Source organism: Pituophis catenifer, unplaced genomic scaffold (assembly GCF_029215685.1).
Source record: "Pituophis catenifer annectens isolate HBS135680 unplaced genomic scaffold, rPitCat1.0.hap2 SCAF_3, whole genome shotgun sequence".
Classification (NCBI taxonomy): Eukaryota; Metazoa; Chordata; class Lepidosauria; order Squamata; family Colubridae; genus Pituophis; species Pituophis catenifer.
This window is the reverse complement of record NW_027256883.1, coordinates 107,981,729-108,006,411: the sequence shown is the minus strand read 5'-3', so window position 1 is coordinate 108,006,411 and position 24,683 is coordinate 107,981,729. Positions and strand designations below refer to the sequence as shown.

Sequence of the window (24,683 nt, the reverse complement as noted above, 5' to 3'; positions counted from 1 at the left end):
GGGATTTTCATTTCTGCCCCAACTTGGAAGAGACAAAAACATATGCTGACTCATTCTATTTACAACTTGGTATCTTTCTTCATAAATACGATTTAACAAAAGTCCTTGGATTTCTTCTGACTGGTTCATTCTTCTTGAGGAACACCATCTGAGCTGTTGGAGACTCCTTCTATCATTGCATGTATGTATGGTTGTGTGTTTTCCATGGCTTGCTATTGTATTCCCTCCCTCTGCCATACTTATTTCAGAGAAGCTGTGTGTCTTTTTGCTCCATGATGCCTTCCTTTCCTTTGTGATCTATATTATTGTATTTGAATACCAGGAGTTCTCTGGGAAATGGACAGTCAGTTAAAAATGTATTATAATAAAAGGCATAATCATATATAACAACAGGACAAAGATAATATGAAAAGAATATAAAATAATGTACAAACTTTAGAAACCAAATCCTTAAAGCTGCCTAAGAGACAATAAAAAAAACAGGAACAGCAATAATAAAGGCAGTGAATCATAGTAAGCAGTGTGAGACCTAAGGAAATTTGAACCTCAGTTTGCAGGGATTCTTTTGGATTCCCTGCACTGGTTACCGGTGACTCATCTAAAGGAAAGATGGACTTGGATTGTTCATAAAGCTATTTTTCTGGATGCAGAAATTGAGATTTAGGAGCCGTGTGTGTGTGTGTGTTCGGCAAAATATCCTATACAAGAGAGCTAATAGTATGGGGGGTGGGGTACCAGTAAATTGCTGAATTGGTTTGAAAACTTTGGCAAGAAATGTGAATATCTTTACCTGTTTTCTGGTTCAGCTTGATTTTGCTTCTGTAGAATATACAGAATCATTGGCTGGGTACTAAAGCCTATCAATCCAGGTTAAAAGCACTTTTGACCCTTCTACCCTGTGTTTGCGCTTGTATTATCCAAAGTCACATTCTTATACCTTTTCTATAAACCCAGGGAATTCCTGTTTGATACCTATATACCATGTAAGTAAGCTTGCAAAGACTGAGGACTAAATTATAAGAATTTATATTTGGGATTGGTTTATCTCACTTTTTTAAAATAAAAAACTGTTGTTTGGAAGCAACATAGGAAGGACCAGTTGGGAGCAGTTGCAAAGCAAGGGTAAGAATTCAACATTCTGTTTATCCCAGAGACTTGAGGTTAAGTATAATAGAGCTCTGAGTCTATGCCAAAAAGTCTCATAAAACAATTGGAGAAAATGAACCATAAACAGGTTATGAATGTGAAGGGGAGACAAAAATCACAGAAACAAGAATTGGATTTTTTTTCCTATTATTGAAACAGTTTATAAAAACAGGATTTTGGTCCTATTTATCAAATTTCAATCAATACCAGTCTCATACAAAAAAAAGAAAGAAAAGAAAAGAAAAGAAAAATGAAACATAAGTACATGAGAAGATCTTGCTACTTCTTTTTTTTTTATTGCAAAAGTTTTACAATTACATTTTCACCCCTTTTTTTCACCCCCCCACCTCCCTCCCCAAACTTCCCGTCCTCCCTAACCCTCCCTAATCCTCCCCCCCCAGACTTCCCTATTATGTACTCATAACTAATAACACTGATATATAAACCTGAACCCATCCCTCCCCCTATATAATTTTTCCTCTTTTTCTCTTTACATTAAGATATTTCTAATACATTATTTTCAAATAAAAGCTATTTGATACTTTCTAGTTTGGTATTTGTTCTGAACATATTCTATCCACCTTTTCCATTCCCATTCATAAGTCTCTTGTGAACAATCCTTTAAGTATGCTGAAATCTTCGCCATCTCTGCAAAACTAGCCATCTTCAAAGTCCATTCCTCGATAGTAGGCAAGGCTTCATTCTTCCAATATTTACCTATCAACAATCTTGCTGCAGTTATCATATACAATATTAGTTTTATTTCACCCCGTGTAAAACCCTTAACTATACCCAATAAAAACAATTGTGGAGAGAATTGAATTTTTTTCTTCAAAACATTCTGCATAACCCACCATATTTTTATCCAAAAAGCCTTAACTTTCCTACAGGTCCACCAAACATGATAATACGTAGCATCCAAACATTCGCATCTCCAACATTTTGGCTGAACATTAGGGTACATACATGACAACTTTTTAGGATCTAAATGCCATCTATAAAACATTTTATAAAAGTTTTCCCTCAGGTTCTGCGACTGTGTAAATTTAACATTCTGAACCCAAATTTTTTCCCATGTTTCCAACATCACTGGTTCTTCAAAATTTTGTGCCCACTTAATCATACAATCTTTAACTAATTCAGTTTCTGAATCCCTTTCTAGCAAAACATTATAAAGCCTTTTAATATGCATTGGACCTTTCTCTCTTATATGTCTAACCAATTCTTCCTCATGCAACATAATACCAGTTTTTTGGTCCTCTTTCCATCTCAATTGTAGTTGATTATATTGTAACCAAGTTAAATTAATTCCTTCATCCAACAGTGTCTGTAATGTCTTCAGCTGCCATCTGCCCGCATCTGTAAAAAGAACCTCTTTATATAAAAAACCCCCGAGTGACATTATATTTGTATTCCACATAGTATGACCAAGATCCAGCCATAACGGTATTTTATAATCCCATTTGAGTCGGTGCTTCTTCCAAACTCTCATCAAAGATTCTCTAAGTATATGACTTTTAAATACTTTATCTACTTTGTCGTCATAGAATAAATAAGCATGCCATCCAAATTCAAGATCAAAACTTTCTGCATTCAGTATTCCAGTCTTTTTACTTCCAAACCAATCACTTATTAAAGTTAAAGCTGCTGCATCATAATATAACTGTAGGTTTGGGAGTTTAAGGCCTCCTCTTTCTGGAACATCTTGCATAATTTTCAATTTCACTCTCGGCTTCTTCTCGTTCCAGACAAACTTATTCACACCAGACTGCCAAACTTTCAGTTGTTTGTCACTTTTAAGCACCGGAATCATTTGAAACAAAAACAGAAATCTTGGCAAAATGTTCATCTTAACTGCTGCTATTCTTCCAAGTAAAGACAGTTGCAGCTTTTTCCAAGTCTCCATGTCTTTCTGGACCTCTCACCACAACACCTCATAATTATTTTGGAACAATTTCATGTTTGATTCTGCAACCTGAACTCCAAGATATTTTACCTTAGGTACAATTTCAAAACCTGCCCTCCTTTCAAGCTCATGTTTACGATCTTGTGTCATATTTTTGACTATCATTTTAGTCTTTTTTGAATTCAGTCTGAAACCTGAAACTCTACCATAGTCTTGTATAATGTCGTTCATCAAAATTATTGATTCCATTGGTTGTGATAGGGTAACCACCAGATCATCTGCAAATGCCTTTATTCTATAATCCTCTTGCCTTATCATTATACCTTTCAAAATTTTAGAGTCCCGTATTGTATTTAGCAAGACTTCCAATGTTAAAATAAATAAAAGTGGGGACAACGGACATCCCTGTCTTGTTCCTTTTTCAATTTTAAACTCAGTCGTCAGACTTCCATTAATAATAATCTGTGCTTTTTGCTCTTGATAAATTGCTGAGATCGCCTGTATAAATTGGTCCCCAAAGCCCATCTTTTTTAAAGTCTTTAGTAGAAAATTCCAATCCACTCTATCAAAGGCCTTCTCTGCATCCAGAAAAACCAGCACTGCAGGGATCTGTTTATTCTTATCAAGATATTCCAATAAGTCTATTACTTGCCTTACATTGTCCTTCATATATCTGCCCTCAATAAATCCCGCTTGGTCCTCATGAATCACCTTTTGAATTACTGGCATCAACCTGTTGGCTAATACCTTCGCATAAATTTTATAGTCTGTGTTCAAAAGAGATATTGGTCTGTAATTCTCTGGTTTTTTAGGACCAACTTGTTCTTTTGGTATCAAAGATATATAAGCAGTTGTCCAAGATGGGGGTATTTTACCCCCTTGTTGAATATTGCAAAATAAATCTCTAAGTTGTCCCACCATTTCAGCTTGTAAAGTTTTATAATACACTGCAGTCAAACCATCCGTGCCAGGAGCTTTGGCTGTTTTTAACTGTTTAATTGCTGCTGTTATCTCCTCCTCTGTTATAGGATAATTCATTCTTTCCTTTTGTTGATCAGTAATTTTTGTAACTCTCTTATCATTTAAATATTTTTCTATAAGTCCATTCTGCACCTCTTCTTTGGCATATAGTTTAGTATAATAGTCCACAAAAGCTTCTTTAATTAAATTTTGTTGAAAAATTTCTTTCCCTCCAATATCAATACTATCAATAGTCCGTGTACTTTGTTTTTTCCTCAATGTATAAGCCAACCATCTGCCCGGTTTGTTAGCGTTGCAAAATGTATTATGCTTCACGTATTGTAGGCTTGTTGCAACTTGTTCCGCCATAAGCATTTGAAATTGGTCTTTCAAAAGTTTTATAGCACTTCGTATTCTTTCATCTGTTGGGTTTTTAATAAGTAACTGTTCTTTATTCTTCATTTCCATTTCCAACTCAGATCTTTTCTTTTGTCGGAACAGTCTATGTTTAGAATTCATGTAGATAAGTACCCCTCTCATATAAGCTTTACTTGCGTCCCAAACAATTTCAATTGGGGTACCTTTATTCAAATTTATTTCAAAAAATTCTTTCAAATGCTTTTTAAGTTCTATTGTATTTTTTTCATATCTAAACAAGTTCTCATTTAATCTCCAAGAACGTCTCTCAACCTTGTCCATCTCAATTTCTATCCATACAGGGCTATGGTCAGTCAAAGTTCTTGGAAAAATCTTTGTTCTTTTTGTTTTAACAAGTAGATCATTTGACAACAGGATAAAATCAATCCTAGAAAAGGATCTGTGTCTATCAGAAAAGAAAGTGTAATCCAATTCATTTGGATTATGTATTCTCCAAACATCTTTTAGTTCCATATCTTCTTTCATATCAAAAAAAGTCTGTGGTAGTCTAATTCTAGACTTTGCCAAGCTCTTTTTATCTAGTTTAGAATCAATTACTCCATTCCAGTCTCCCATAATTAAAATAGATCTATAGTCCCATTGCAATATTTTAGTATGTAACATCTTATAAAAATAGTCCTGTTGTTGGTTGGGAGCATAAATTCCAATCAAAAGAATTTGACCATTTGCTGTGAGCAATTCAATTGCTAGATCTTGCTACTTCTTTAGGCAGTTGTACAGTTTGAAAATGCAGGGCAAGGAATGTTTAACCAAATTCCCCCCCCCCAAAAAGAGGCTGAAAATTTGTGTGCGTCTTATACTCCAAATGTAGCTTTTTCAAAGCTTTTTTTCCAGCCCTAACAAGGCGCTAGCCAAGTGAAGCAATCTCCTCCATACTTTGCCTGCTTTTCTCATTGCTGCTTCCTCTCAGCTGTGCCTTAGAAGCTGTTTTTTATCCCCAAGCAGGGGATAAAAACCAGCAAACTAATGTGCTGAAGCTCACCAGACTAAGGATGCTAGCAAGATGAATACCTGGTAGGCAGATTTTTTCCCTCCTATTTTCCTCCCCAAAAACTAAGCTGCGTCTTATACTCCAGTGCATTTTATACTCCGAAAAATATGATATGCTCATACTAACAGAATACATTAAGTGAAAAAATACCAAGGACTTGCTTTTTACAGCGGATACTAAAAACCATAGGTATTATTTATTTCTAACAAATATTGGTGCAAAATTCTGACTCTTTCTTATTGCCTTTTCATTTGAAGTTCTAATTTTAAAAAACTACCTGAATCTTTCTAAGAGGGCACTCTTATTGAGTTAAAAGAAGAAGCTGAAGGAAGACAATTGTCTTACTCCATCTGCTTGCTTGGAGAGTGTAGAAGCCTTAAGGGAAAAGATCAATATATAAATAGCCTTGAGTTATAACCATTCATTTAGTGACTGTTCGAAGTTACAGCAGCGCTAGAAAAATGAGATACAACTGGCACTCACACTTACAACCTTGCAGCACAATCACATGATCAAAATTTGGACACTTGGCAATTGGCAGGTATTTGTCTCAGGCTGATGTGATCTCCATTTGCGACCTTCCCAGGCACTTTCCAACAACCAGTCAATGGGGGAAGCCAGGTTCACTTAACAACAGTGTTATTAATTTAACTACAAGTGATTTTCTTAATAATCATGGTGAAAAAGGTTGTAAAATTGGGTGCAACTCACTTAACAACTGTCTTACTTAACAATGGAATTCTGGTCTCAATTGTGGCAATAAATTGAGGATATGACAAACATGGCAGCAAAACTTTAAGCTGACTTAAACATAGACTGAATTTTTATTTTTATTTTTACAGAGCTACACAAATGTGCCACTGTTGTCTCCTAAATCAAAATGAAGAATTTTCCAAGTGTGTGCATTGATTAAAAATAAATATAGAATCCTGCATGATTTTTCCAGACTTTCACTGGTGGAAATACAACTGTAATCTACTTTGGCAACATATTAATTCTCCAATTTGTTCCACATATGTTAGTTGTACAGGCTGTGGTTATGTGTTGTTTGCTGTGTATTGATTTGATTTGTTCAAATTTATATAATTTTTAAGAATGTGTGAAAGAAAAATATAATGGCTCATTCCTCCCTGTTGCAGAACAGAATGGCCAAAAGAGTAGCCATCATCGGAGCTGGGGCGAGTGGCCTTACAGCCATTAAATGCTGTTTGGATGAGGGTCTTCAGCCAACATGTTTTGAGAGAAATGAAGATATAGGGGGGCTATGGAGATTCCAGGTATGTTTTCTCATAGGCAATATTGATTGTTCTGTAACTAACCCATTTACCAGCCTCACTAGAATATTTCTTTTTTGTTGTTCCTCAACAACCAAATACAGTAGAACCTCTGGTCACAACCATAATTAATTCCATAACTTTGGTCGCAAACCAATTTGGTCATGACCTAAACTTAATTTTGGAAATTTGGCACTTACAGAAAAAATGGCGCGGAAGGGGAACTGAGCCGCGGAAAAAAAAGTGATTTTTTTTTGTTGTCGTCAGAAGCGTTCGTGACCAGAGGTTCTACTGTATTCCTTTTTCTCTCAGCAAATAACTTTTCTTCGAGAATCTCCTACTTTGGACTCTGCTCATTAGGGTGACATTTCTCCTTTTATCTATCAAGGGATACCTAGTTGATTAATTATTAATTATATGGATGGGAAAGAAGAGAAATAAATAGTAAATAAAAATAACTACCTTGTAATATCCAAATATGAGGTAGCTGAGCTACCATTTGATCATCAGTGCAACATCAGTAAAATGAAAAGGAAAAATTGAGGTAAAATTTGTATAGTTGGGGAGCTTTTGACTATTTTACTATTTGTGTTCAGATTGTGTGCATTTTTAACTATTATATTTAGCATGAAAATCAGAAGTTTCAGAAGCTTTCCTGAAGAGAACTTTTTGTGGCCCAAATCTTCTGATTCTACAATTTAAATAAACAGGCTTTCAGCAGCCTCTTCGGATTATTTTAAATTAACACAATGCTATATGAACAAATGTGTTTCCTTTTTTGTAAATCTGAAGTGCTCTAGAAACAGCCAGCCGTATCCTGTCTTTTCGACCAACAGATGGGAACAGAGACAATATGTTGAGTTTTGTTTCTCAGTTTGTGCCAAAATGTGACTCTTTTAGGTATATAGTTATGCATGTGTGCCTCTATGTCTATGTGCATGCATGTGATTCTAAGTCTAAAGGTTTAAGTTTTAGAGCAGTGGTTCTCATCCTTCCTAATACCACGACCCTTTAATACAGTTCCTCATGTTGTGGTGACCCCCAACCATAAAATTATTCCTAAAACCATTGAAAATATGTGTTTTCCAATGGCCTTAGGCGACCCCTGTGAAAGGGTCGTTCGACCCCCAAAGGGGTCCCGACCCACAGGTTGAGAACCACTGTTTTAGAGGTTTAAGCTTATATGACTAAAGCTTTAAGTTTATATGACTAAGGCACTGTCTTAGCTGCATTCAGCCATTGTGTATGATCTTTTTTTAATGTTTTGGTCGTTGACCATGGTTAAATAAATAGTTAATAGTTAAATACATTGGAACTTGATATCTTGTGCTATTTTTTTTTTTTCATTTCCAATATGTATATAGTTAGAATGTGTTTTCAAAGTACTATTGGGATTTGAAGAAAACATAAATTAGACAAGAAATCATAGCGAGGATTCATGGTCAACAATTTAGGCCAAGGCCATATTGATCTGCCTTCAAAATAAATATCTCAAATATCTTGTCTATAAAACCCCTCTTATTAACATGACAAATTTCTTTCAGGAACATGTCACTGAAGGCCACAGCAGCATTTACAAATCATTGACTACAAATAGTTCAAAGGAGTTGATGAGTTTTAGTGATTTTCCTTTTCCCGAGGAATACCCAAACTATGTGCATCATAGTAAAATGATGGAGTACTTTAGGATGTATGCAAAGCAGTTTGATTTGATTAAGTACATACATTTCAAGGTAAGAAACTGAGAATCAAGATTTTGGTGGGAGGATGAGTGGACATCTTGGTAGTAAATATAGTTACAAGATACAAAATGCAGAGGTAACTATAAAAAGCCCTTCGAACAGCTATGTCATGTAAAATGGAATTAGCAAAGTGTAATAGTGAAAATTCAAAAGATAAAACTCTAGAAAAATATCATTTTCTAAGAATCAGCTTTTATGAGCGTTTCCACAATTGCTCTTCCCCACAAGACAATAAAACGACATTCTTCCTCAAGGTGCTGCCTGTAACTCTCTTAGAACTTGCATTTTTAATAGAAATTTTACTAAAGATTATAATTACAACAATAAAAAGATACAAAATAAAAAGAAAGAGTAGAAATTTCAGAAAAAAGGAAAAAGAGAAAGAGAAAACAAAGAAAGATAAGAATATAGTAAACTTTTTGTAACTCTCTTAGAACTTTGGAACATGTCAGGTACTGGTTTCTATCTGAGCAAGTTCCTGCTAGCCAGGGACTTGGATAATTTTGTCTAATCCTAAATCAGATTTTGGTAAATCCAAGAGAAAAAGACCAAACCTGCATCTTGTATCTAGAGCAGGGATGTCAAATTCACATCGTCACGGCACTGTCACATGACATATCAGGACTTTTTCCCCCTTTGCGAAACCGGGTGTGGACGTGGCCAGCGCATGACACATTGGGCCCACAGACTGCGAGTTTGACAGCCCCCCATCTAGAATTTTCTCTTACCTGTAAACTTACTACAAGAAGTCCCATTTGTAATTATTTATAATTAATAATTAACAAGTAAGTAACAATTCAAGCCATTATCATAGTGCTTCTGCAGAGGGAGTCCTTAAACTGTTTGATCAAATTACTCTTTTCCTGGTCTGAATAGCATCATTTGTTAAAAAGCAAATGGAACACAGCCTTTGTTGTTTTATATAAGCATCTCAATAGCCCAAACCAGATCCTCAATTCACAAATAAACTATTATAACCTGTTCCATTATCCCTAGGATATACTCAAATTAAATCCTTGGGTAATTAACCCCCAGTTTAAGAACTACTGAACCACTATAATTATGTGCAAGGTGACAGACTTGATCAAGCAGGCCAAAAGATACAGATCATTCAGGAGTCACCAAGAGACCTTGTAGTAGATACCGGAGATAACAGTGACTTTCAGTTTTTGGTTTATTAGATCACCCCAAATATTCATATGCTTGATTCCTAAGGGGCACCTGGTTCCATACTCCATTTGAGTATGTGCATAAAGCTAGTCTCTATTCTAGAACTGATGAAGTCCATAGAGGAATATTAGCAGTGAGAATTAAGCAAGTATATTTCTGGATATTCTGAACCAGCCTTGTTCTCTGTCTTATCTTTACTTCAACTGCTTCACTTATCACTGTTTTTTTTTTTAAAAAAAAAAAACCATAAACCTGAATCTAAAAGGAAGTATCTTTTATTTTAAGGCTCAAGTCTGTCATTTAAGGAAACACACAGATTTCCCCATCACTGGACAGTGGGAAATTGTAACAGAAATGAACGGGAGGCAGGAATCAGCTGTCTTTGATGCTGTTCTACTTTGCACAGGCCTCCATGCACAACCTTATTTTCCTCTGGATTCATTTCTAGGTAGGCAATTATGATTTTCTTATAACCTAATTGAGAATGCTGATTCAAGCAGAACTTGCAAAACAATAATATGTTTCATTCCATTATTCATTAGGTGTAAACTCAGATCTCTTTTAAATTGAGTTCAACATGTGGTGTTTTCCTGGACATATTCACAGAGTTTTGTATTGTCTTCCTGGCTTGGTTTTTCTGATTTTCAATGTATACATATATAAAAATATATATTACATGACATAAAATCTTTTTTTAAAAAATTTTGTAGTCTTCAGTAGTGTTTTTTTTTCCTACAAACATCTACCATTAGCAGTTTCTTACTGTGCTTGATGCAGTATAATAACTCAAGCTGTATTTTTCTTCTTACCTTGTTTGTTTTATCTAGAGTAATTTCCTCTCACCTTTACTTCTGGCAAAGTGAGCCTGCCAATATCACTTCTTGAGTGAAAAGCAAACTTCATGGTCATTAACTTTCTTGTTTTTGTATCAATATGTCTAATTAGTCTTGAGTCCATATCATTTTTTTTTAAAAAAAAGCTACTTTTTTTTTCTAGAGGAGGGGTTAGGGCCCTTCATCCACACAGCAACATTGACTTTCTTGTAAGCCAGTTCAATCTTTGTGGTATTCAGTAAAGCATTATTGATTTGACTTAGGGTGCTAATTTTTGACACAAGATAGAGAGGCGGGGAGGGAGGGATTGAATTTAGTATATATTATTTAGGGTTTCTGAATCCAGAGTACTACAGCATAGATAGAGTGCCCTTACTAACATTGTATAGTGATAATAAGAATGCAAAAATAGTTGGGCTTTAGTGTATTTCTCATCCCAACCTTGAAACTAATCCCTAGTTATTATTTAAAAGCTACAAGAATCATCATCATTCTGTCCAATATCTGTGGGTCATTTCTGACAATTGTATGAACAAGTATCGAGAATGGGACTTCTCAGGCAATAATGTGACATTAATAATAATCGAATAAACTAATAATCTAACCATGACAATTCTTCTTAAAGTTCATCTCAAATCCAGCCCCTATGTTGACATTTTTTTCCCAGTCTTCCAACAAAGGTATGCTTTGTTCAGCTTTGCAAAGATGGATCCTTATTTTTTTTTCCAGGTGTTGAGAAATTTAAGGGGGAAATCATTCACAGTTCGGCATATAAGAATCCTGAAAAATACCAGGACCAACAAATCCTCATCATAGGCATGGGAAATTCTGGAATAGAAATTGCTATTGACCTCAGCCATATCACAAAGCAGGTACAGTGTATTTAAACAAGTTTGTTTTGAATCTGATGATAACAGCAGGTAATTTTGTCAGGTTTTGAGCTCAAATACTACCAGGGTTCATTTGTTGCTTGGGGTGGGGGGAATAGCATTTCAGAGACTAATTCTATCATTTAGTAATACATGTGAATGCATTATTAAATTATTTATTAAATAATGAAATTGTTAGTAATATCTGTGAATGAAAGTTGAATGTTTGTCAGTGAGACTGGAGGGTTTTGCAATACTTTACATCAAATATGCTTTCCTTACTGAAAGATGGTCCTAGTGGCTTGGAAACCAGGGAGAGGAGGAACATCAAAGGTTGAGAACAAGATTCTTCTCTGTCTCTTTTTTTGCTGAACATCCCCCACGTAATTTATTTATTTATTTATTTTCGTCAAGCATGTATTAAATAACAGATACAAGTACGGTATAAACATAACGCTGAATACATGAAATGGATACAAATAAAAAGGAACATTAGGACAGGGATGGTAGGCACGCTGGTGTGCTTATGCACATCCCTTAAAGACCTCTTAGGAATGGGGTGAGGTTGACAGTAGACAGTCTCCTTTCCACTCTTAGGAAAATATATTGGCACTCACTGTTGTCCCTTGGGACTGAATGGAAGGAAGAATGGGCTGTTGTGGGTTTTTGTTTTCATTTTTGCCAAAGAAAGGCACACAACACTGAAGAGAAGAATCATGTTCATTGCAATGATCATTGAGTACCTACTTTAAAAGAAAGAGGAACCCTGAACAATGGAAAAGCAAAGATTTTTATAGAGATTGAGGGCTGCAAGGTAGGAAATCCCAGGGATCTCATTTGCTGGTTAGTTTTGGGTAGCTAGGCAGGCCCTTGTTGGTACTTGGGATTACTGCTATTAGGCAAAATGGGCCTTTCAGAAGGTCAGCAGAGTGAGGAACTTCATTGTGAAGGAGAATTGGGGTTTCTCTAGGTTGCACGTTCTTTGAAAGGGTTGCCCTTGGGCCATACTGTGAGCTGGGAAGGAAGCTGCTATTCTTTGGTCTAGATGGGATTACAGGGACCTTGGTCTGAAGTAGGGAGGTCATTTTGGTTCTGATGGGATTAGGCAAAGAGAAGAACTGAGTTGACCTTGGTTATTTTCAAAAGATGGCGGGAAAGGGGTTCAGTCTCCATTTTGTTCGCTAAGTTTATGTTTTGTATTACAAGGCTGGGGAAGGAGTTATGATTTCCCTTTCTCCTTCCCCAGGTCTTTCTGAGTACTAGAACTGGTGCTTGGGTGATCAACCGAGTCTCTGATGGTGGGTATCCTTTTGATGTAGTGCATTTTACACATTTCAAAAATCTCCTTTTCCATAAACTTCCTGTGGCGCTGATAAACCAATGGGGAGAGAAGAAGCTGAATATGAAATTTAACCATGAGAACTATGGTGTAAAGCCCCAGCACAGGTAAGGGTGGAATTTCTCCATACTGTGACACTTAGGAAGACATGGAATATATACATTAAAGTAAATATTAACTCCATTTTAGGAGCAAATTAAAAGTGGAGAAAGTGGAGTAGGTCTCAGCTCTGGATCTTAGAAATATCCTACAGCTCCTGTAGCATCTGCAATGTCCCCATTCCCACATATATTTAAATATTTAGTTATAGCCTCAAAGATTAGAAACATTTTTTTAAAAAATTGAAACCTGACATTCTGGTTTCTGTACCTAATTCTGTATCTTGTGACTTTTCTTCATTCATAATTATTTTTTTTTACCTTTACACCTTTTACAAAAAAGCTGAAAGCCTGCATAGAAATTACTCTGTCAATTTCAGCTCTTCTGATTCTAGCTGTGGTGGTTATGAAGATAAAGGTGATGTTATCCAAAGGTTCCCTGAGAAAAATGCACTTCCAGGGTCTCTAAACTGAAGCTCCATTTTCTGCCATTTCATTATTTTGCTGTAAAATATATTCCCAAAATGTGGCATTGCATACAGAAAAGAAGTCAACAAGAATGTAAAAACAGAAAACAATTGGACAAAACTGTTATAAAAATGCAAAGTCAGTAAATAGTATACTTTATACTTTGTATAAATACATGGGTAAAGAGAATACATCACCATACACTGAATTACACCTCTGACATAAATGAGCTTTTCTTTACCAAGGCTGTGCTTTCTTGGCCTGTTTGAAAAACATCTAAGATGATCATTTACAGTATCTTATTTAACCCCCCCTTTTTTTTCAAATGGTCATTTAAGGCTAATAAGCACATGTTCTGGAGTAAAATATGACTAGTGTGGTTTTTTTTCCTTTATTTTGCAGGTTCCTAAGTAAGAGCCCAATTATGGGCGATGATCTACCAAATGCTATAATTGCTGGCAGGGTGCTAATGAAACCACATGTGAAGAAGTTCACTGAAAGAGGTGTGATCTTTGAAGATGGTAGCACAGAAGAAAATATTGATATGGTAATATTTGCTACAGGATACAAGTTCTCCTTTCCCTACACTCAGGACACTATCCTCAGGACCCAAACAAATGAACTCTCACTATATAAATATGTTTTCCCACCACACTTGGAAAAGCACACATTAGCTGTGATTGGCTTCATCAAACCTATAGGAGCCACTATGCCTATATCTGAGCTCCAAGTTCGCTGGGCCACAAGAATCTTCAAAGGTAAGAGAGAATATAAAAAAAATAAAAAAAAATGATTGATGTTTTGCTTGGTTTGAAGGTTGCACTGCTGGTTAATATAATCAACTCCCTCTTTTGTATAAGAACAAGAAAGCCATGTAATATATCTTTGTGTGTCCATGAAGGTAATCTTCAGCTGTACTAAATGTTTGCATGTGACCAATTGTATTGGTGTACATGACCAACACAGAGGTAAGGAACTATGATCCTTTTATGACTTGTGGATTTCAACTCTCAGAATTCCTGAGCCAGCCACGTTGGCTCAGGAATTCTGGGGCTGAAGTTCACAGGTCATAAAAGAGTCATAGTTCCCCACCTCTGATGTAACATAATATATGTAGACAGCAAAAAGACTAACAAGGAAACTTCTTGGGATTATCCCCGTCATAATGTTATCATTGTTCATCCAATCCAGTAAGTAGTTTGATGTAGTAGTGAAGGTGCTAGTCTAGAAACCAGGAGAATGTGAATTCTAGGATTCCTTTAGCATGAAAACCAGTTGTCAACCATTCCACTCAGTCATCTAGTGAAGAAAACTCGTGATCATTTGCTTTGCCAAGAATATACTTTACTGAAGCTGAAATGGTTACAGAAGTAGTGTAAGCTGAATTGGAGTTTTTCCTGTGCAAATAACACAAAGGAAAGTTCCCTTCCACCCCCCCACCCAGGCCATCCCCCAGTTATCAGCAAATGTCCCCTCAGCTGCTTGTACATTGTTCAGGAAACAGGTGCTCAGTTCCCAGCTCTGTTTCCAACAACAGTTATGAGGAAAAGAGGAAGCAAGAATATTAGGTGTGCTCATCATCTTGAGTTCACCAAAATATATAAAAGGTAGGACATAACAACAACAACAACAACAACAACAACAACAACAACAATAATAACAATAAAGTTCAGTTGACTGAGTTTCATGTTTAATGAATAAAATATATAACAACAACAACAACGATGATGATGATTCGCCATTTGCAAGAGACAGGTCTACATGAAGCAGTTTACATTCTGCAACAATACCTGTAACACCATAAAATAATCCATATTTTGAAAAAAAAATCCCTATAATGCTTTCATGTTAGATCATGTAACAGTATAACAGAGTTGGAAGGGGCTTGGAGGTCTTCTAGTCCAACCTATTGCTCAAGCAGGAGACCCTATAGTAGTTTAGACAAATGGTTCTTCTTAAAAGCCTCCAGTGTTGGAGCACCCACTTCTGAATGCAAGCTTTTCCATTGGTTGATTGCCCTTACTGTTAGAAAATTTCTCTTTAGTGCTATGTCTTCTATGTACCACAGAAAGGCATAATTCATTTTTCAAAGGGAGAATTTTTCATAATTAACATTTCATTTTGATACTTGAGAATCATTTTATAAGACTCAATAACCAAGGAAGAATTACAGTATACAAATGAAACATAAGTGAAACTCTACCAAAATTGTTCTGCAATTTCAAATAAGGTCATTTCACATATATTTTTAGAAAAGTTATTTCTCCTAGCCCTGGTGCACTGCAAATGGCCCCAGGACCCATCACACCTGGCATTAAGTAAAAAAAACCAACAAACTACTGGGTGGTTGGTGTTATGTCCTTATAAGGACACCCGCCTGTAGTTGGCTAATCCACCGGTGGGAGATTTAAACAGCTGTCATTGGGCGGCTGAGCCTGCCGGAGTGTATAAAAAGAGCCCCGGCAGCACAGCCGCTCGTTCTTATTCTTGAGCTGAATAAAGGTTCTGAATGGACCACTGCTGGTCGTGTCTTTCTTTCCCTGCGCCGATCTAACACTGGCGACGAAGGATTCAAAGAACCAAGCGACGAACCTCGTGGCACAGAGCCAACTAAGAAGAGCTAGTCACTAGAGCTGAAGTCACACTATTGAAGCCACCAGCAACATGGCATCACAAGAAACCGCGTTGCTGACCCTCACCCCTTTCCGGCCAGGAAGGGAGAAGTGGACATCCTACATGATCCAGTTTCGCCAGTTCCTGAGAGGCAACAACATCAAGGACATAGACGATGACCGGAGAAGAGGACTGTTCCTGGCCCACTGTGGCACTGAAGTCCTGGAGATGGCCGTTGATCTCGTGGCGCCAAGGGACATTGAGGAGATGTCGTGGGCTGACCTGCAACAAATCTTGCAGGATCACTACGCACCGACGGGAACGCCGGTTGCAAATCGTTTCATCTTCCACCAGAGAGACCAGAAAGAAGGTGAATCGATCAAAGAATTCGTGGCCGCCCTATGCCAAATAGCTGCCAACTGCGAATTCGACAATGTGGACAATGCAATCAGCGTCCGCATTGTTTTTGGCATGAGGGACAGAGCCTTGCAGAAGAAATTTTTGAGCAGGAAAAAGTTGGTGCTCAAAGATGTCGTGGAGGAAGCCACAGCTGCTGAAACATCCGAGAAAGTGGCAGCCACGATGTTAAGGGCCAAAGGGATCCACAAGATCCACAAACCACCCCTATCCTCCACGGAAGAATCGGCAGCTGGATCGGAATCAGAGGAGGAGATGGCCGTTCACAAAGTCTCCAGATCCCCGAGGCGGGAAACCACTCAACATGGCAACCGGGCGGAGCGTTGCGCCAGCTGCAGAGGGGACCATGCCAGGGCTAAATGCAGATGGAGGGATGCGACCTGCAGACACTGCAACAAGAGGGGTCACATCACCGAAGCCTGCAGAGCCGAGGATCCAGCCCCAGAACCGTCCAGCCATCGCCCGCCGCGAAAATCGCGAAGACTACACGAGATCATCTAGACGGTCCTCCTACCAACCCAGACGCGGAGAAAGCGACGGCAACTGGAGGAGAGCAGTCCATCAGACAACCATTGACTTCTCAGACGACGACGACACCGCCACCAAGTGCCACGTGACTGTGCACGTGGAAGGGACACCATGCTCCATGGAGGTAGACTCGGGCTCGATCTACTCCATCATGGACTGGTGACAGCTAAAGCGCCTCAAGCCTGGGGTCTGCAAAAAGGACCTGAAGCCTCTACGGTCAAGACTGGTCGACTTTGAAGGAAATCCGATCAGAGTCCTGGGGAGAACGTCGCTCCAGATTTCCTACCGCGAGTTCCCCATCACCATTGTGGAACACAGCCGCCCGAACCCACTAGGCATGGAGTGGTTCAAGCCACTAGGGCTTGAAATCAAAGGGGCCAATCAAATTCGGAAGGACGAACTCGACACCCTCCTCGAAGAGTTCAAGGAAGTCTTTGATGGTAAGCTGGGGAAATTTGTGGGGAAACCCATTTCCTTCAATTTAGATAAGTCAATTGCACCAATTAGGCTTAAGTCCCGCAGAGTTCCGTTTGCCTTGAGGCCGAAAGTAGATGCCCAGCTAGATAAGCTGATAGCCCAAGGCGTACTGGAGCCCATCGATCATGCGACATGGGAGACCCCCATTGTGACTCCCATGAAGCATGATGGATCTGTGCGCATCTGTGCCGACTACAAGTGTTTGATCAACAAGGCTTTGCAACAGAGCACATACCCAGTCCCAGTGGTGCAACATCTGCTGCACTCACTTGGGAGTGGGACAATATTTGCTAAACTGGACTTGGCCCAGGCTTACCAGCAACTGCCAGTAGACGAAAAAACAGCGGAGGCTCAGACTATTGTCACCCACAGGGGTGCTTTTAAGTGCAACCGCCTCCAATTTGGAGTCAGTGCAGCCCCAGGAATCTTCCAATCTATGTTGGAATGCCTTCTCCAAGGCATTCCAGGGGTAGTGCTGTACTTTGATGATGTCTTAATCTCCGGGCACTCTAAAACCCAGCTGCTTGAGCGATTGAAGCAACTTCTCCAGCGCTTCAAGGAGAAGGGTTTGAGAGTCAGGAGAGATAAGTGCATCATTGGGGTCCAGGAGGTCGAGTTCCTGGGCTATCTCATAGATGGCACTGGCATACACCCCACTAAATCCAAGGTCAAAGCTATCCACGAAGCTCCAGCCCCCCAAAACAAAGCGGAGCTTCAGGCCTTCTTGGGACTACTGAATTTTTACAGTGTCTTTTTAAAACAGAAGGCCACAGCTGCTGAGCCACTCCATCGCCTGTTGGGGAAAGCGGTACCATGGAGATGGGGGAAAGAAGAGGAAACAGCCTTCAAAACCATCAAAGGGCTACTTTCCTCGGACAGCATGCTCATTCAATATCATGAGACGCTACCACTACTGCTGACCTGCGATGCCTCACCATATGGAATTGGAGCAGTCCTAAGCCACCAACTCCCAGATGGCTCAGAAGCTCCAATCGCATACTTCTCGAAGACGATGTCCAGCACCAAGAGGAACTATAGCCAGCTGGACAAGGAAGCCTTGGCCATTGTGGCTGGCATCAAGCGCTTCCATGAATATCTGTATGGCAGGACTTTCATGGTCATCACGGACCATAAGCCGCTGTTGGGACTATTGGCGGGGGACAAACCCACCCCGACATTCATGTCGCCCAGAATGACACGTTGGGCAATCTTCTTGGCCGGCTATGACTACAGGCTGATCCACAAACCCAGGACATCCATAGGGAATGCAGACGCGCTAAGCAGGTGCCCCTCTAAAGACCCTGTAGAAGATCCCGCACCCACGCTTAGCCTCCTCCACATCGACGCCAACAGAGACTGTCCAGTTATATCAGCTGACGTGGCAGCCCACACCCAGAGGGACCCCATCCTCAAACAGGTCACTTCCTGGGTCCTGCGAGGCTGGCCAACTGAAAAACCGGCAGAAAAATTCAGCCCATTCACACAGAAGCAAAAGGAGCTGTCCACGATGAAAGGCTGCCTTCTATGGGGAGACCAAGTGCTGATTCCCAGCTCCCTACAATGAAAGACATTGGAAACGCTCCACAATGGACACCCTGGCATCGTGCGGATGAAAGGACTGGCATGGAGTTACATCTGGTGGCCATCCCTGGACAAAGACATCGAAGAATGGGTCGCCAGATGTGACCCATGCCAAGAGGTACGCCCAGCCCCAGCCCAAGCCCAGTCGTCGGAATGGGAGACACCTAGCAACCCCTGGGCAAGGGTACACATTGACTTCGCGGGTCCAATGCAAGGGCAGTACCTCCTGATAGTGGTGGACGCATTCTCCAAGTGGCTGGAGGTCATCCCCATGGCATCTACCACGTCCGAAGCCACCATCAGGGCGCTCCGGCGCCTATTCGCAACGCACGGGCTGCCAGATGTCCTGGTCTCTGACAACGGGCCTCAACTCACATCCAAGACCATGGAGGAGTTCCTGGCCGGACGGGGCATCCGCCATGCCCTCTCAGCACCCTACAGGCCAGCTGGCAACGGGCAGGTTGAAAGAATGGTGAGACTTACCAAGGAAGCGCTCACCAAGATGGCAGGAAAGAATACACAACTTCCTCCTCACCCAGCACATCATGCCGCATGCCACCACCTGAAAAAGCCCGGCCGAACTGTTGATGGGCAGGTGGCTGAGGTCACCTTTGGACCGGTTACACCCCCAGTACAATCCAGAGGTGACAGCAATGGCCAGCCGCCCGCTTCGCGCTTTCGCCATAGGGGACCTGGTGTTTGCGATAAACTTCCATGGCTCTCCGAAGTGGCTGAAGGGGAGAACAGAGAGCACAACCGGCCCGAAGTCCTACCGAGTAGAGCTGGAAGATGGACAGGTCTGTAGCCATCACATCGACCAGCTCCGGAAAAGGTGGAGGGAGACGGGTCGAAACCAACCCGACGAGGCAGGCCTACAACACCCCGAAGAGGTAGGCCTGCAACAACCCGACGAGGTGGGCCTGCCACAACCCTACGAGGTAGGTCTGCCTCAACCCTGCAGGGTAGGCCTGCCACAACCCTATGAGGTAGGCCTGCCACAACCCTACGAGGTAGGCCCACCAACCCCGGACGAGGTAGACCTGCACCACCACAGCGAGGCAAGCCATCGACAATCGAGGGAAGTAGACCGGTACCCGCAGCCCGAGGGGAGTCAGCACTGCGCCGACCAGGGGTCCAGCTGTCACCCCAGCGAGGGAGACCTCCACCTCGACAACAAAGTAGACCGGGGACAACCCAGGGAGGGAGAGCCACACACCCCCTGCGAGGTTGACTCACAACACCCGGTGAGGGAGACCGGAGCCACAGCAGGGTAGACCGGGGACAAAGCAAGGAGGGAGGCTCACAACACCCTGGCAGGGCCAGCTTACCTCCACCCGGTGAGGGAGACCATCACCACCACCCCGACAGGGTTGACCAACACCACCCGGCGAGGTCGATCCGCACGGACCCGACAAGGTAGACGGAAGACCCCCCGGCGGGGTCGGCCACCCGCCGCAACAAGCCGGCACGCAGAATGAGAAACACAACAACAAAAACAACAACAACAACAACAACAACAACAGAAACAGCAACAACCCAACATCAGCAGAAACCACAAAAGTTAAAAGAAACACCAATGGACTTACCGGACATCAGTTGGCACCCACCGATCGACAGCGATGTCCAGCCATGAGGTTCCAGAGATTCCGGTCAGGGAAAGGACCAGAGCCACCAGCGGGTAACTCCAGATGTTGCGGCCGGAGGTGCTGGGACAGGGCCCGCACACTCGATGGCCGGACTCCGGTCCACCCCGGATCAGGAGCCGGAGAGGACAGAAGCCCCACCTGCCCAGGTCGGCGGTGAAACACAGTGTGAACTGCGCAGGTCATCAGGACCACCAGGCGTCCCGCCTACCTGCGTGACTACGTATCATTGATTGACTGTGATGGACGTTTTTCAGACTAGGAGGGGAGGAGTGTTATGTCCTTATAAGGACACCCGCCGGTGATTGGCTAATCCACCGGCGGGAGATTTAAACAGCTGTCGTTGGGCGGTTGAGCCTGCCAGAGGGTATAAAAAGAGCCCCAGCAGCACAGCCACTCGTTCTTATTCTTGAGCTGAATAAAGGTTCTGAATGGACCACTGCTGGTTGCTTCTTTCTTTCCCTGTGCCGATCTAACAGTTGGTCTGCAAAATACTTCTGGCTGAGCTCTTGTAAAGTTGCCAGTAGACAGATAAACTGGACATAATTAACCAATGGTCATAACTTGCTTTGTTTAATTCTCTTGGATCAAAGGGATTAAACTCTCAGATTATAGTATTGTGTGTGAGGTATTTATTGTTTGAATAGAAACAAAATTTACCTTTTTTGCAGCCAGAACACTTTTATATTTGAATAAAGAAATGTAAAATTAATGAATGTGATTTCAAGCCATAAGGAAATATATTGACATCTGATTGAAATGGATGGGAGCTATATGGGAGTGTTTTAGTTTATATTATGTTTATATATTATATTATATTATATTATATTATATTATATTATATTATATTATATTATATTATATTATATTATATTATATTATATTATATTATAATATATTATATTATAATATTATAATATAATATAATATAATATAATATAATATAATATAATATAATATAATATAATATAATATAATATAATATTAGTAGTAAAGTTAACTATTGTGTTGAACCACTTCCGGTATTCAGTTCAACAGAAAGCTGAGATATACAGAAAATCTATTTCATGCTAATTAGCCAGTCCTGAGCTAGTTCATCTTTCAAACAAAACTGGTATTTTGAAGCCAGGAGGCTAAGTGCAGTGGTTCTAAATTATCAAGGAATATGTTGGCATGCATTGTTGTATACCTATGCAGAAGCAATCCATCATTGTTCTAAGTGGTTGAATACCCCAGGAAGTCTGCATTGGATTGCAGTTTTAATACTGGGTAAGGCTATTAGATTTGATCTTTTTTTTTTTTTTTTTTTAATTTGATTTATATGCCGCCCTTCTCCGAAGACTCAGGGCGGCTTACAATGTGCTCAGCAATAGCCTTCATCCTTTTTGTATATTTTATACAAAGTCAGCTTATTGCCCCCACAAACTGGGTCCTCATTTCACCTACCTTAGAAAGGATGGAAGGCTGAGTCAACCTTGAGCCTTGGCGAGATTCGAACCCTGCAGTAATTGCAGGCAGCTGGTCTTAAGCAGCTTAATAACAGGGTGCTTTAAACCCTTGTACTACCAAGGCTCTATGAGGTAGATGTTTGATCTGCAAACATCTACCTCATAGCAGCAAGTATAGAAAACCAATGTTTCCAGCATCACCTTCTCCATCATCCTACTACTTTGGTTTCTTTTTGGAGGTCAGGAGTAGCTACATTCCTTCTTCAGAAAATTCTCCTAGTGCTTTGCTATATAACCACAACACTTTATTGAATAATAACCATACCTTTATTGAAATACTCTCATTTCCAACATCTCTATGCACGTAATGAACACAGTTACAGTCTGTTCTGTCCTCATTACATGTTAGTCTGTGTGTAGCTCGACATGCAGCTAAACCCACCTATCCTCCAATAAAATAAACCATGTGCATAGATCTGAATGCTTTATTGAAAGAACAGGATATGGTGAAACTGGGGAAAATAGGGATACATACAATGAGAACCAAATACAAGATAGACAGTATTGATTTACTGCTGAATATAACAATTAATAAATACAAGCAATTTAAATCTCACCAGCCATGCTCTGTGTGTGGGATGGGGGTTTGTCCTTGGATGAACATGTGCCACAGATTAAGATGGATTCTTCTTTGTGCTTTTGCCTTCTCCAAATGCTAAAGGAAATGGAGCCTGGTTTCCCAGCGTGCACTTGTTTTGATGAAGGGTGGATGGGTAAAGGAGTGGGGTCAGCTTCAAACAATATATTTGATATTTGTCCCTCCACCCACTAGATGGGGCTAGAGAGCAACAACAGTGTATAAAAGTTATATGCTGGGGAACGACACAGTCTACTTCAGTTTCTCTGTTCAGTCCAAAATATGTTCTGTATATCTGCATTACCTATCTGCAGTCTGTTCTGCATTTCTCATGCTACAGGGGGCACCAGAAGATTAAACTGATGTTGTTTTTCAGGCCTGAGCAAGTTACCTTCAGAAAATGACATGATGACTGATATTGTTAAGAAGACCAAATACAATGAAAAATGGTAGGAAATCAATCATGTACATATAATGTTCTTATTTCTACAAAATGTTGGAATTGAAAATATTCTGGTCTTGTATATAAAATGCCTGTGTGAATAAAATTTAAAATTACAATCACAAACTCACCCATAGGATACAAACTTAGTAAAGCTACATATTAAACTTATTTTATAAGTTTATATTTATATTTTATAAACTTTTTACTGCTTGCCGAAAGGGATGGGACATAGATTGGGTTAGATTAGATTATATTTTAATTTTATTTATTTATTAATGAAATTTATATGGCTATCCAGCTCACCAAAGGCAACTCTAATTAGATTAGATTAGCAAATATGTGTGTGTGTCACATGTCCTAAAATTACAAGCATCCGAATTCTATTGTAACCCTATTATCTATTATCAGCCATAGCCTAGCATTAGAGAACAAAAACTGTGAAGTTTGCAATTAATAAATGATCTACTTCTAGACTATAAAATAAAGACAATAATTAAAGTATTAGTATTACTATCACAAGTCTTTGATATTTTACAATAGTAACATTAACGCTACAGACAGTAAAAGAAAGATGAAACGTATCATATAGAACAAAGATTTTAACATGTTAATTGGTGTGTAGAACAAGAAACCACTTACCACTGCAGCTCAACTAGAATGCTAAATATGTGGCTGTAATATATTGGTAGAGGGGGAAGAAAGAGGAAGCAAGATCTCAGGCAGGAATTGGGTTGGACTAGAAGATCTCCAAGAGCTCTTCTAATCCTACAATTCTATGATTTTATGATTCTATGATCTGGTCTTCAACAGGCTAACTTATCTTTTGCTCTTAGGTATACAGCTAGCCACATCAATTCCTTAATAGTGCAGTATATTGATTACATGGATGAACTGGCTTCCATATTAGGAGTGAAGCCCAAGGTGCTGAGTCTTCTTCTGACCGATCCAAAGCTGGCCTGGGAAGTATATTTTGGACCTTGTTCAGCCACTCAGTTTCGCCTGACCGGTCCTGGAAAGTGGGAGGGAGCCAGAAACACCATCTTGACCCAGAGAGAAAGGATTATCAAGCCTACAAAGACACGACCTCTGCAGTCTTCTACCAACACTAAAGTAACTCTGGTTCCTTCTTTCTTCATTAAAGCACTCATCTGTTTGGGACTTCTTACTATTGTCTTAACTTATCTGTAATTTGAACTTGCAGTAGTCTGAAAACTGCTTCTTCTCCTACAAATGAACTTGTTTTGAGTGGTATTTTCCCTACATGATAGAAGAATTATAAACAGTATATATCTATGATCTGAAAGGTTGCCTTGTTTTCTACTTCTTGTATCTGGTACATATTAATTATGGCAAACCATGACATTATCCCTGATAAATGTGATTTGACTTGCAAGCTGAGTATAATCTAGAGCAGTGGTTCCCAACGTGGGGCCCACGCCCCACAGGGGGGCAATTTGATTTTTAATGGGGGCAATTTGAATCTTGTTTAAACCAAGTTAGTGCCCTTTTAGGCTTCCTTCGTGTGAGTAGAGTTCTCTTTTTGAGTAAAGTAAGAATTATATGCCATGGGGGGGAGGGGGGATCAGGATTTTAGAGATGCTTAGGTGGGGCATGGCCAAAAAAAGGTTGGGAACCACTGATCTAGAGTATATCTGCATAT

The 24,683-nt window shown here is 40.0% G+C and overlaps 1 protein-coding gene across 1 annotated transcript; it reads left to right on the top strand.

The window, feature by feature from the left end:
* The first annotated feature begins 6,580 nt into the window (after positions 1–6,580).
* On the top strand, positions 6,581–24,211 carry LOC139313753 (dimethylaniline monooxygenase [N-oxide-forming] 2-like). Its single transcript, XM_070939199.1, has 8 exons — positions 6,581–6,718; positions 8,260–8,448; positions 9,913–10,075; positions 11,190–11,332; positions 12,576–12,775; positions 13,637–13,992; positions 22,955–23,027; positions 23,857–24,211. Exons 1-8 carry the CDS (start codon positions 6,587–6,589, stop codon positions 24,209–24,211), a joined length of 1,611 nt encoding a protein of 536 aa, XP_070795300.1. The 5' UTR covers positions 6,581–6,586.
* Positions 24,212–24,683: the final 472 nt, after the last annotated feature.

What these genes read in the sequence shown, in the direction of transcription:
- LOC139313753 (XM_070939199.1), top strand. Translation starts at nt 6,587, where the DNA reads ATGGCCAAAAGAGTAGCCATCATCGGAGCTGGGGCGAGTGGCCTTACA. An exon ending in GGGGGCTATGGAGATTCCAG is followed by an intron (nt 6,719 to 8,259) that starts GTATGTTTTCTC and finishes AATTTCTTTCAG; the next exon opens with GAACATGTCACTGAAGGCCA. An exon ending in TTAAGTACATACATTTCAAG is followed by an intron (nt 8,449 to 9,912) that starts GTAAGAAACTGA and finishes TTTTATTTTAAG; the next exon opens with GCTCAAGTCTGTCATTTAAG.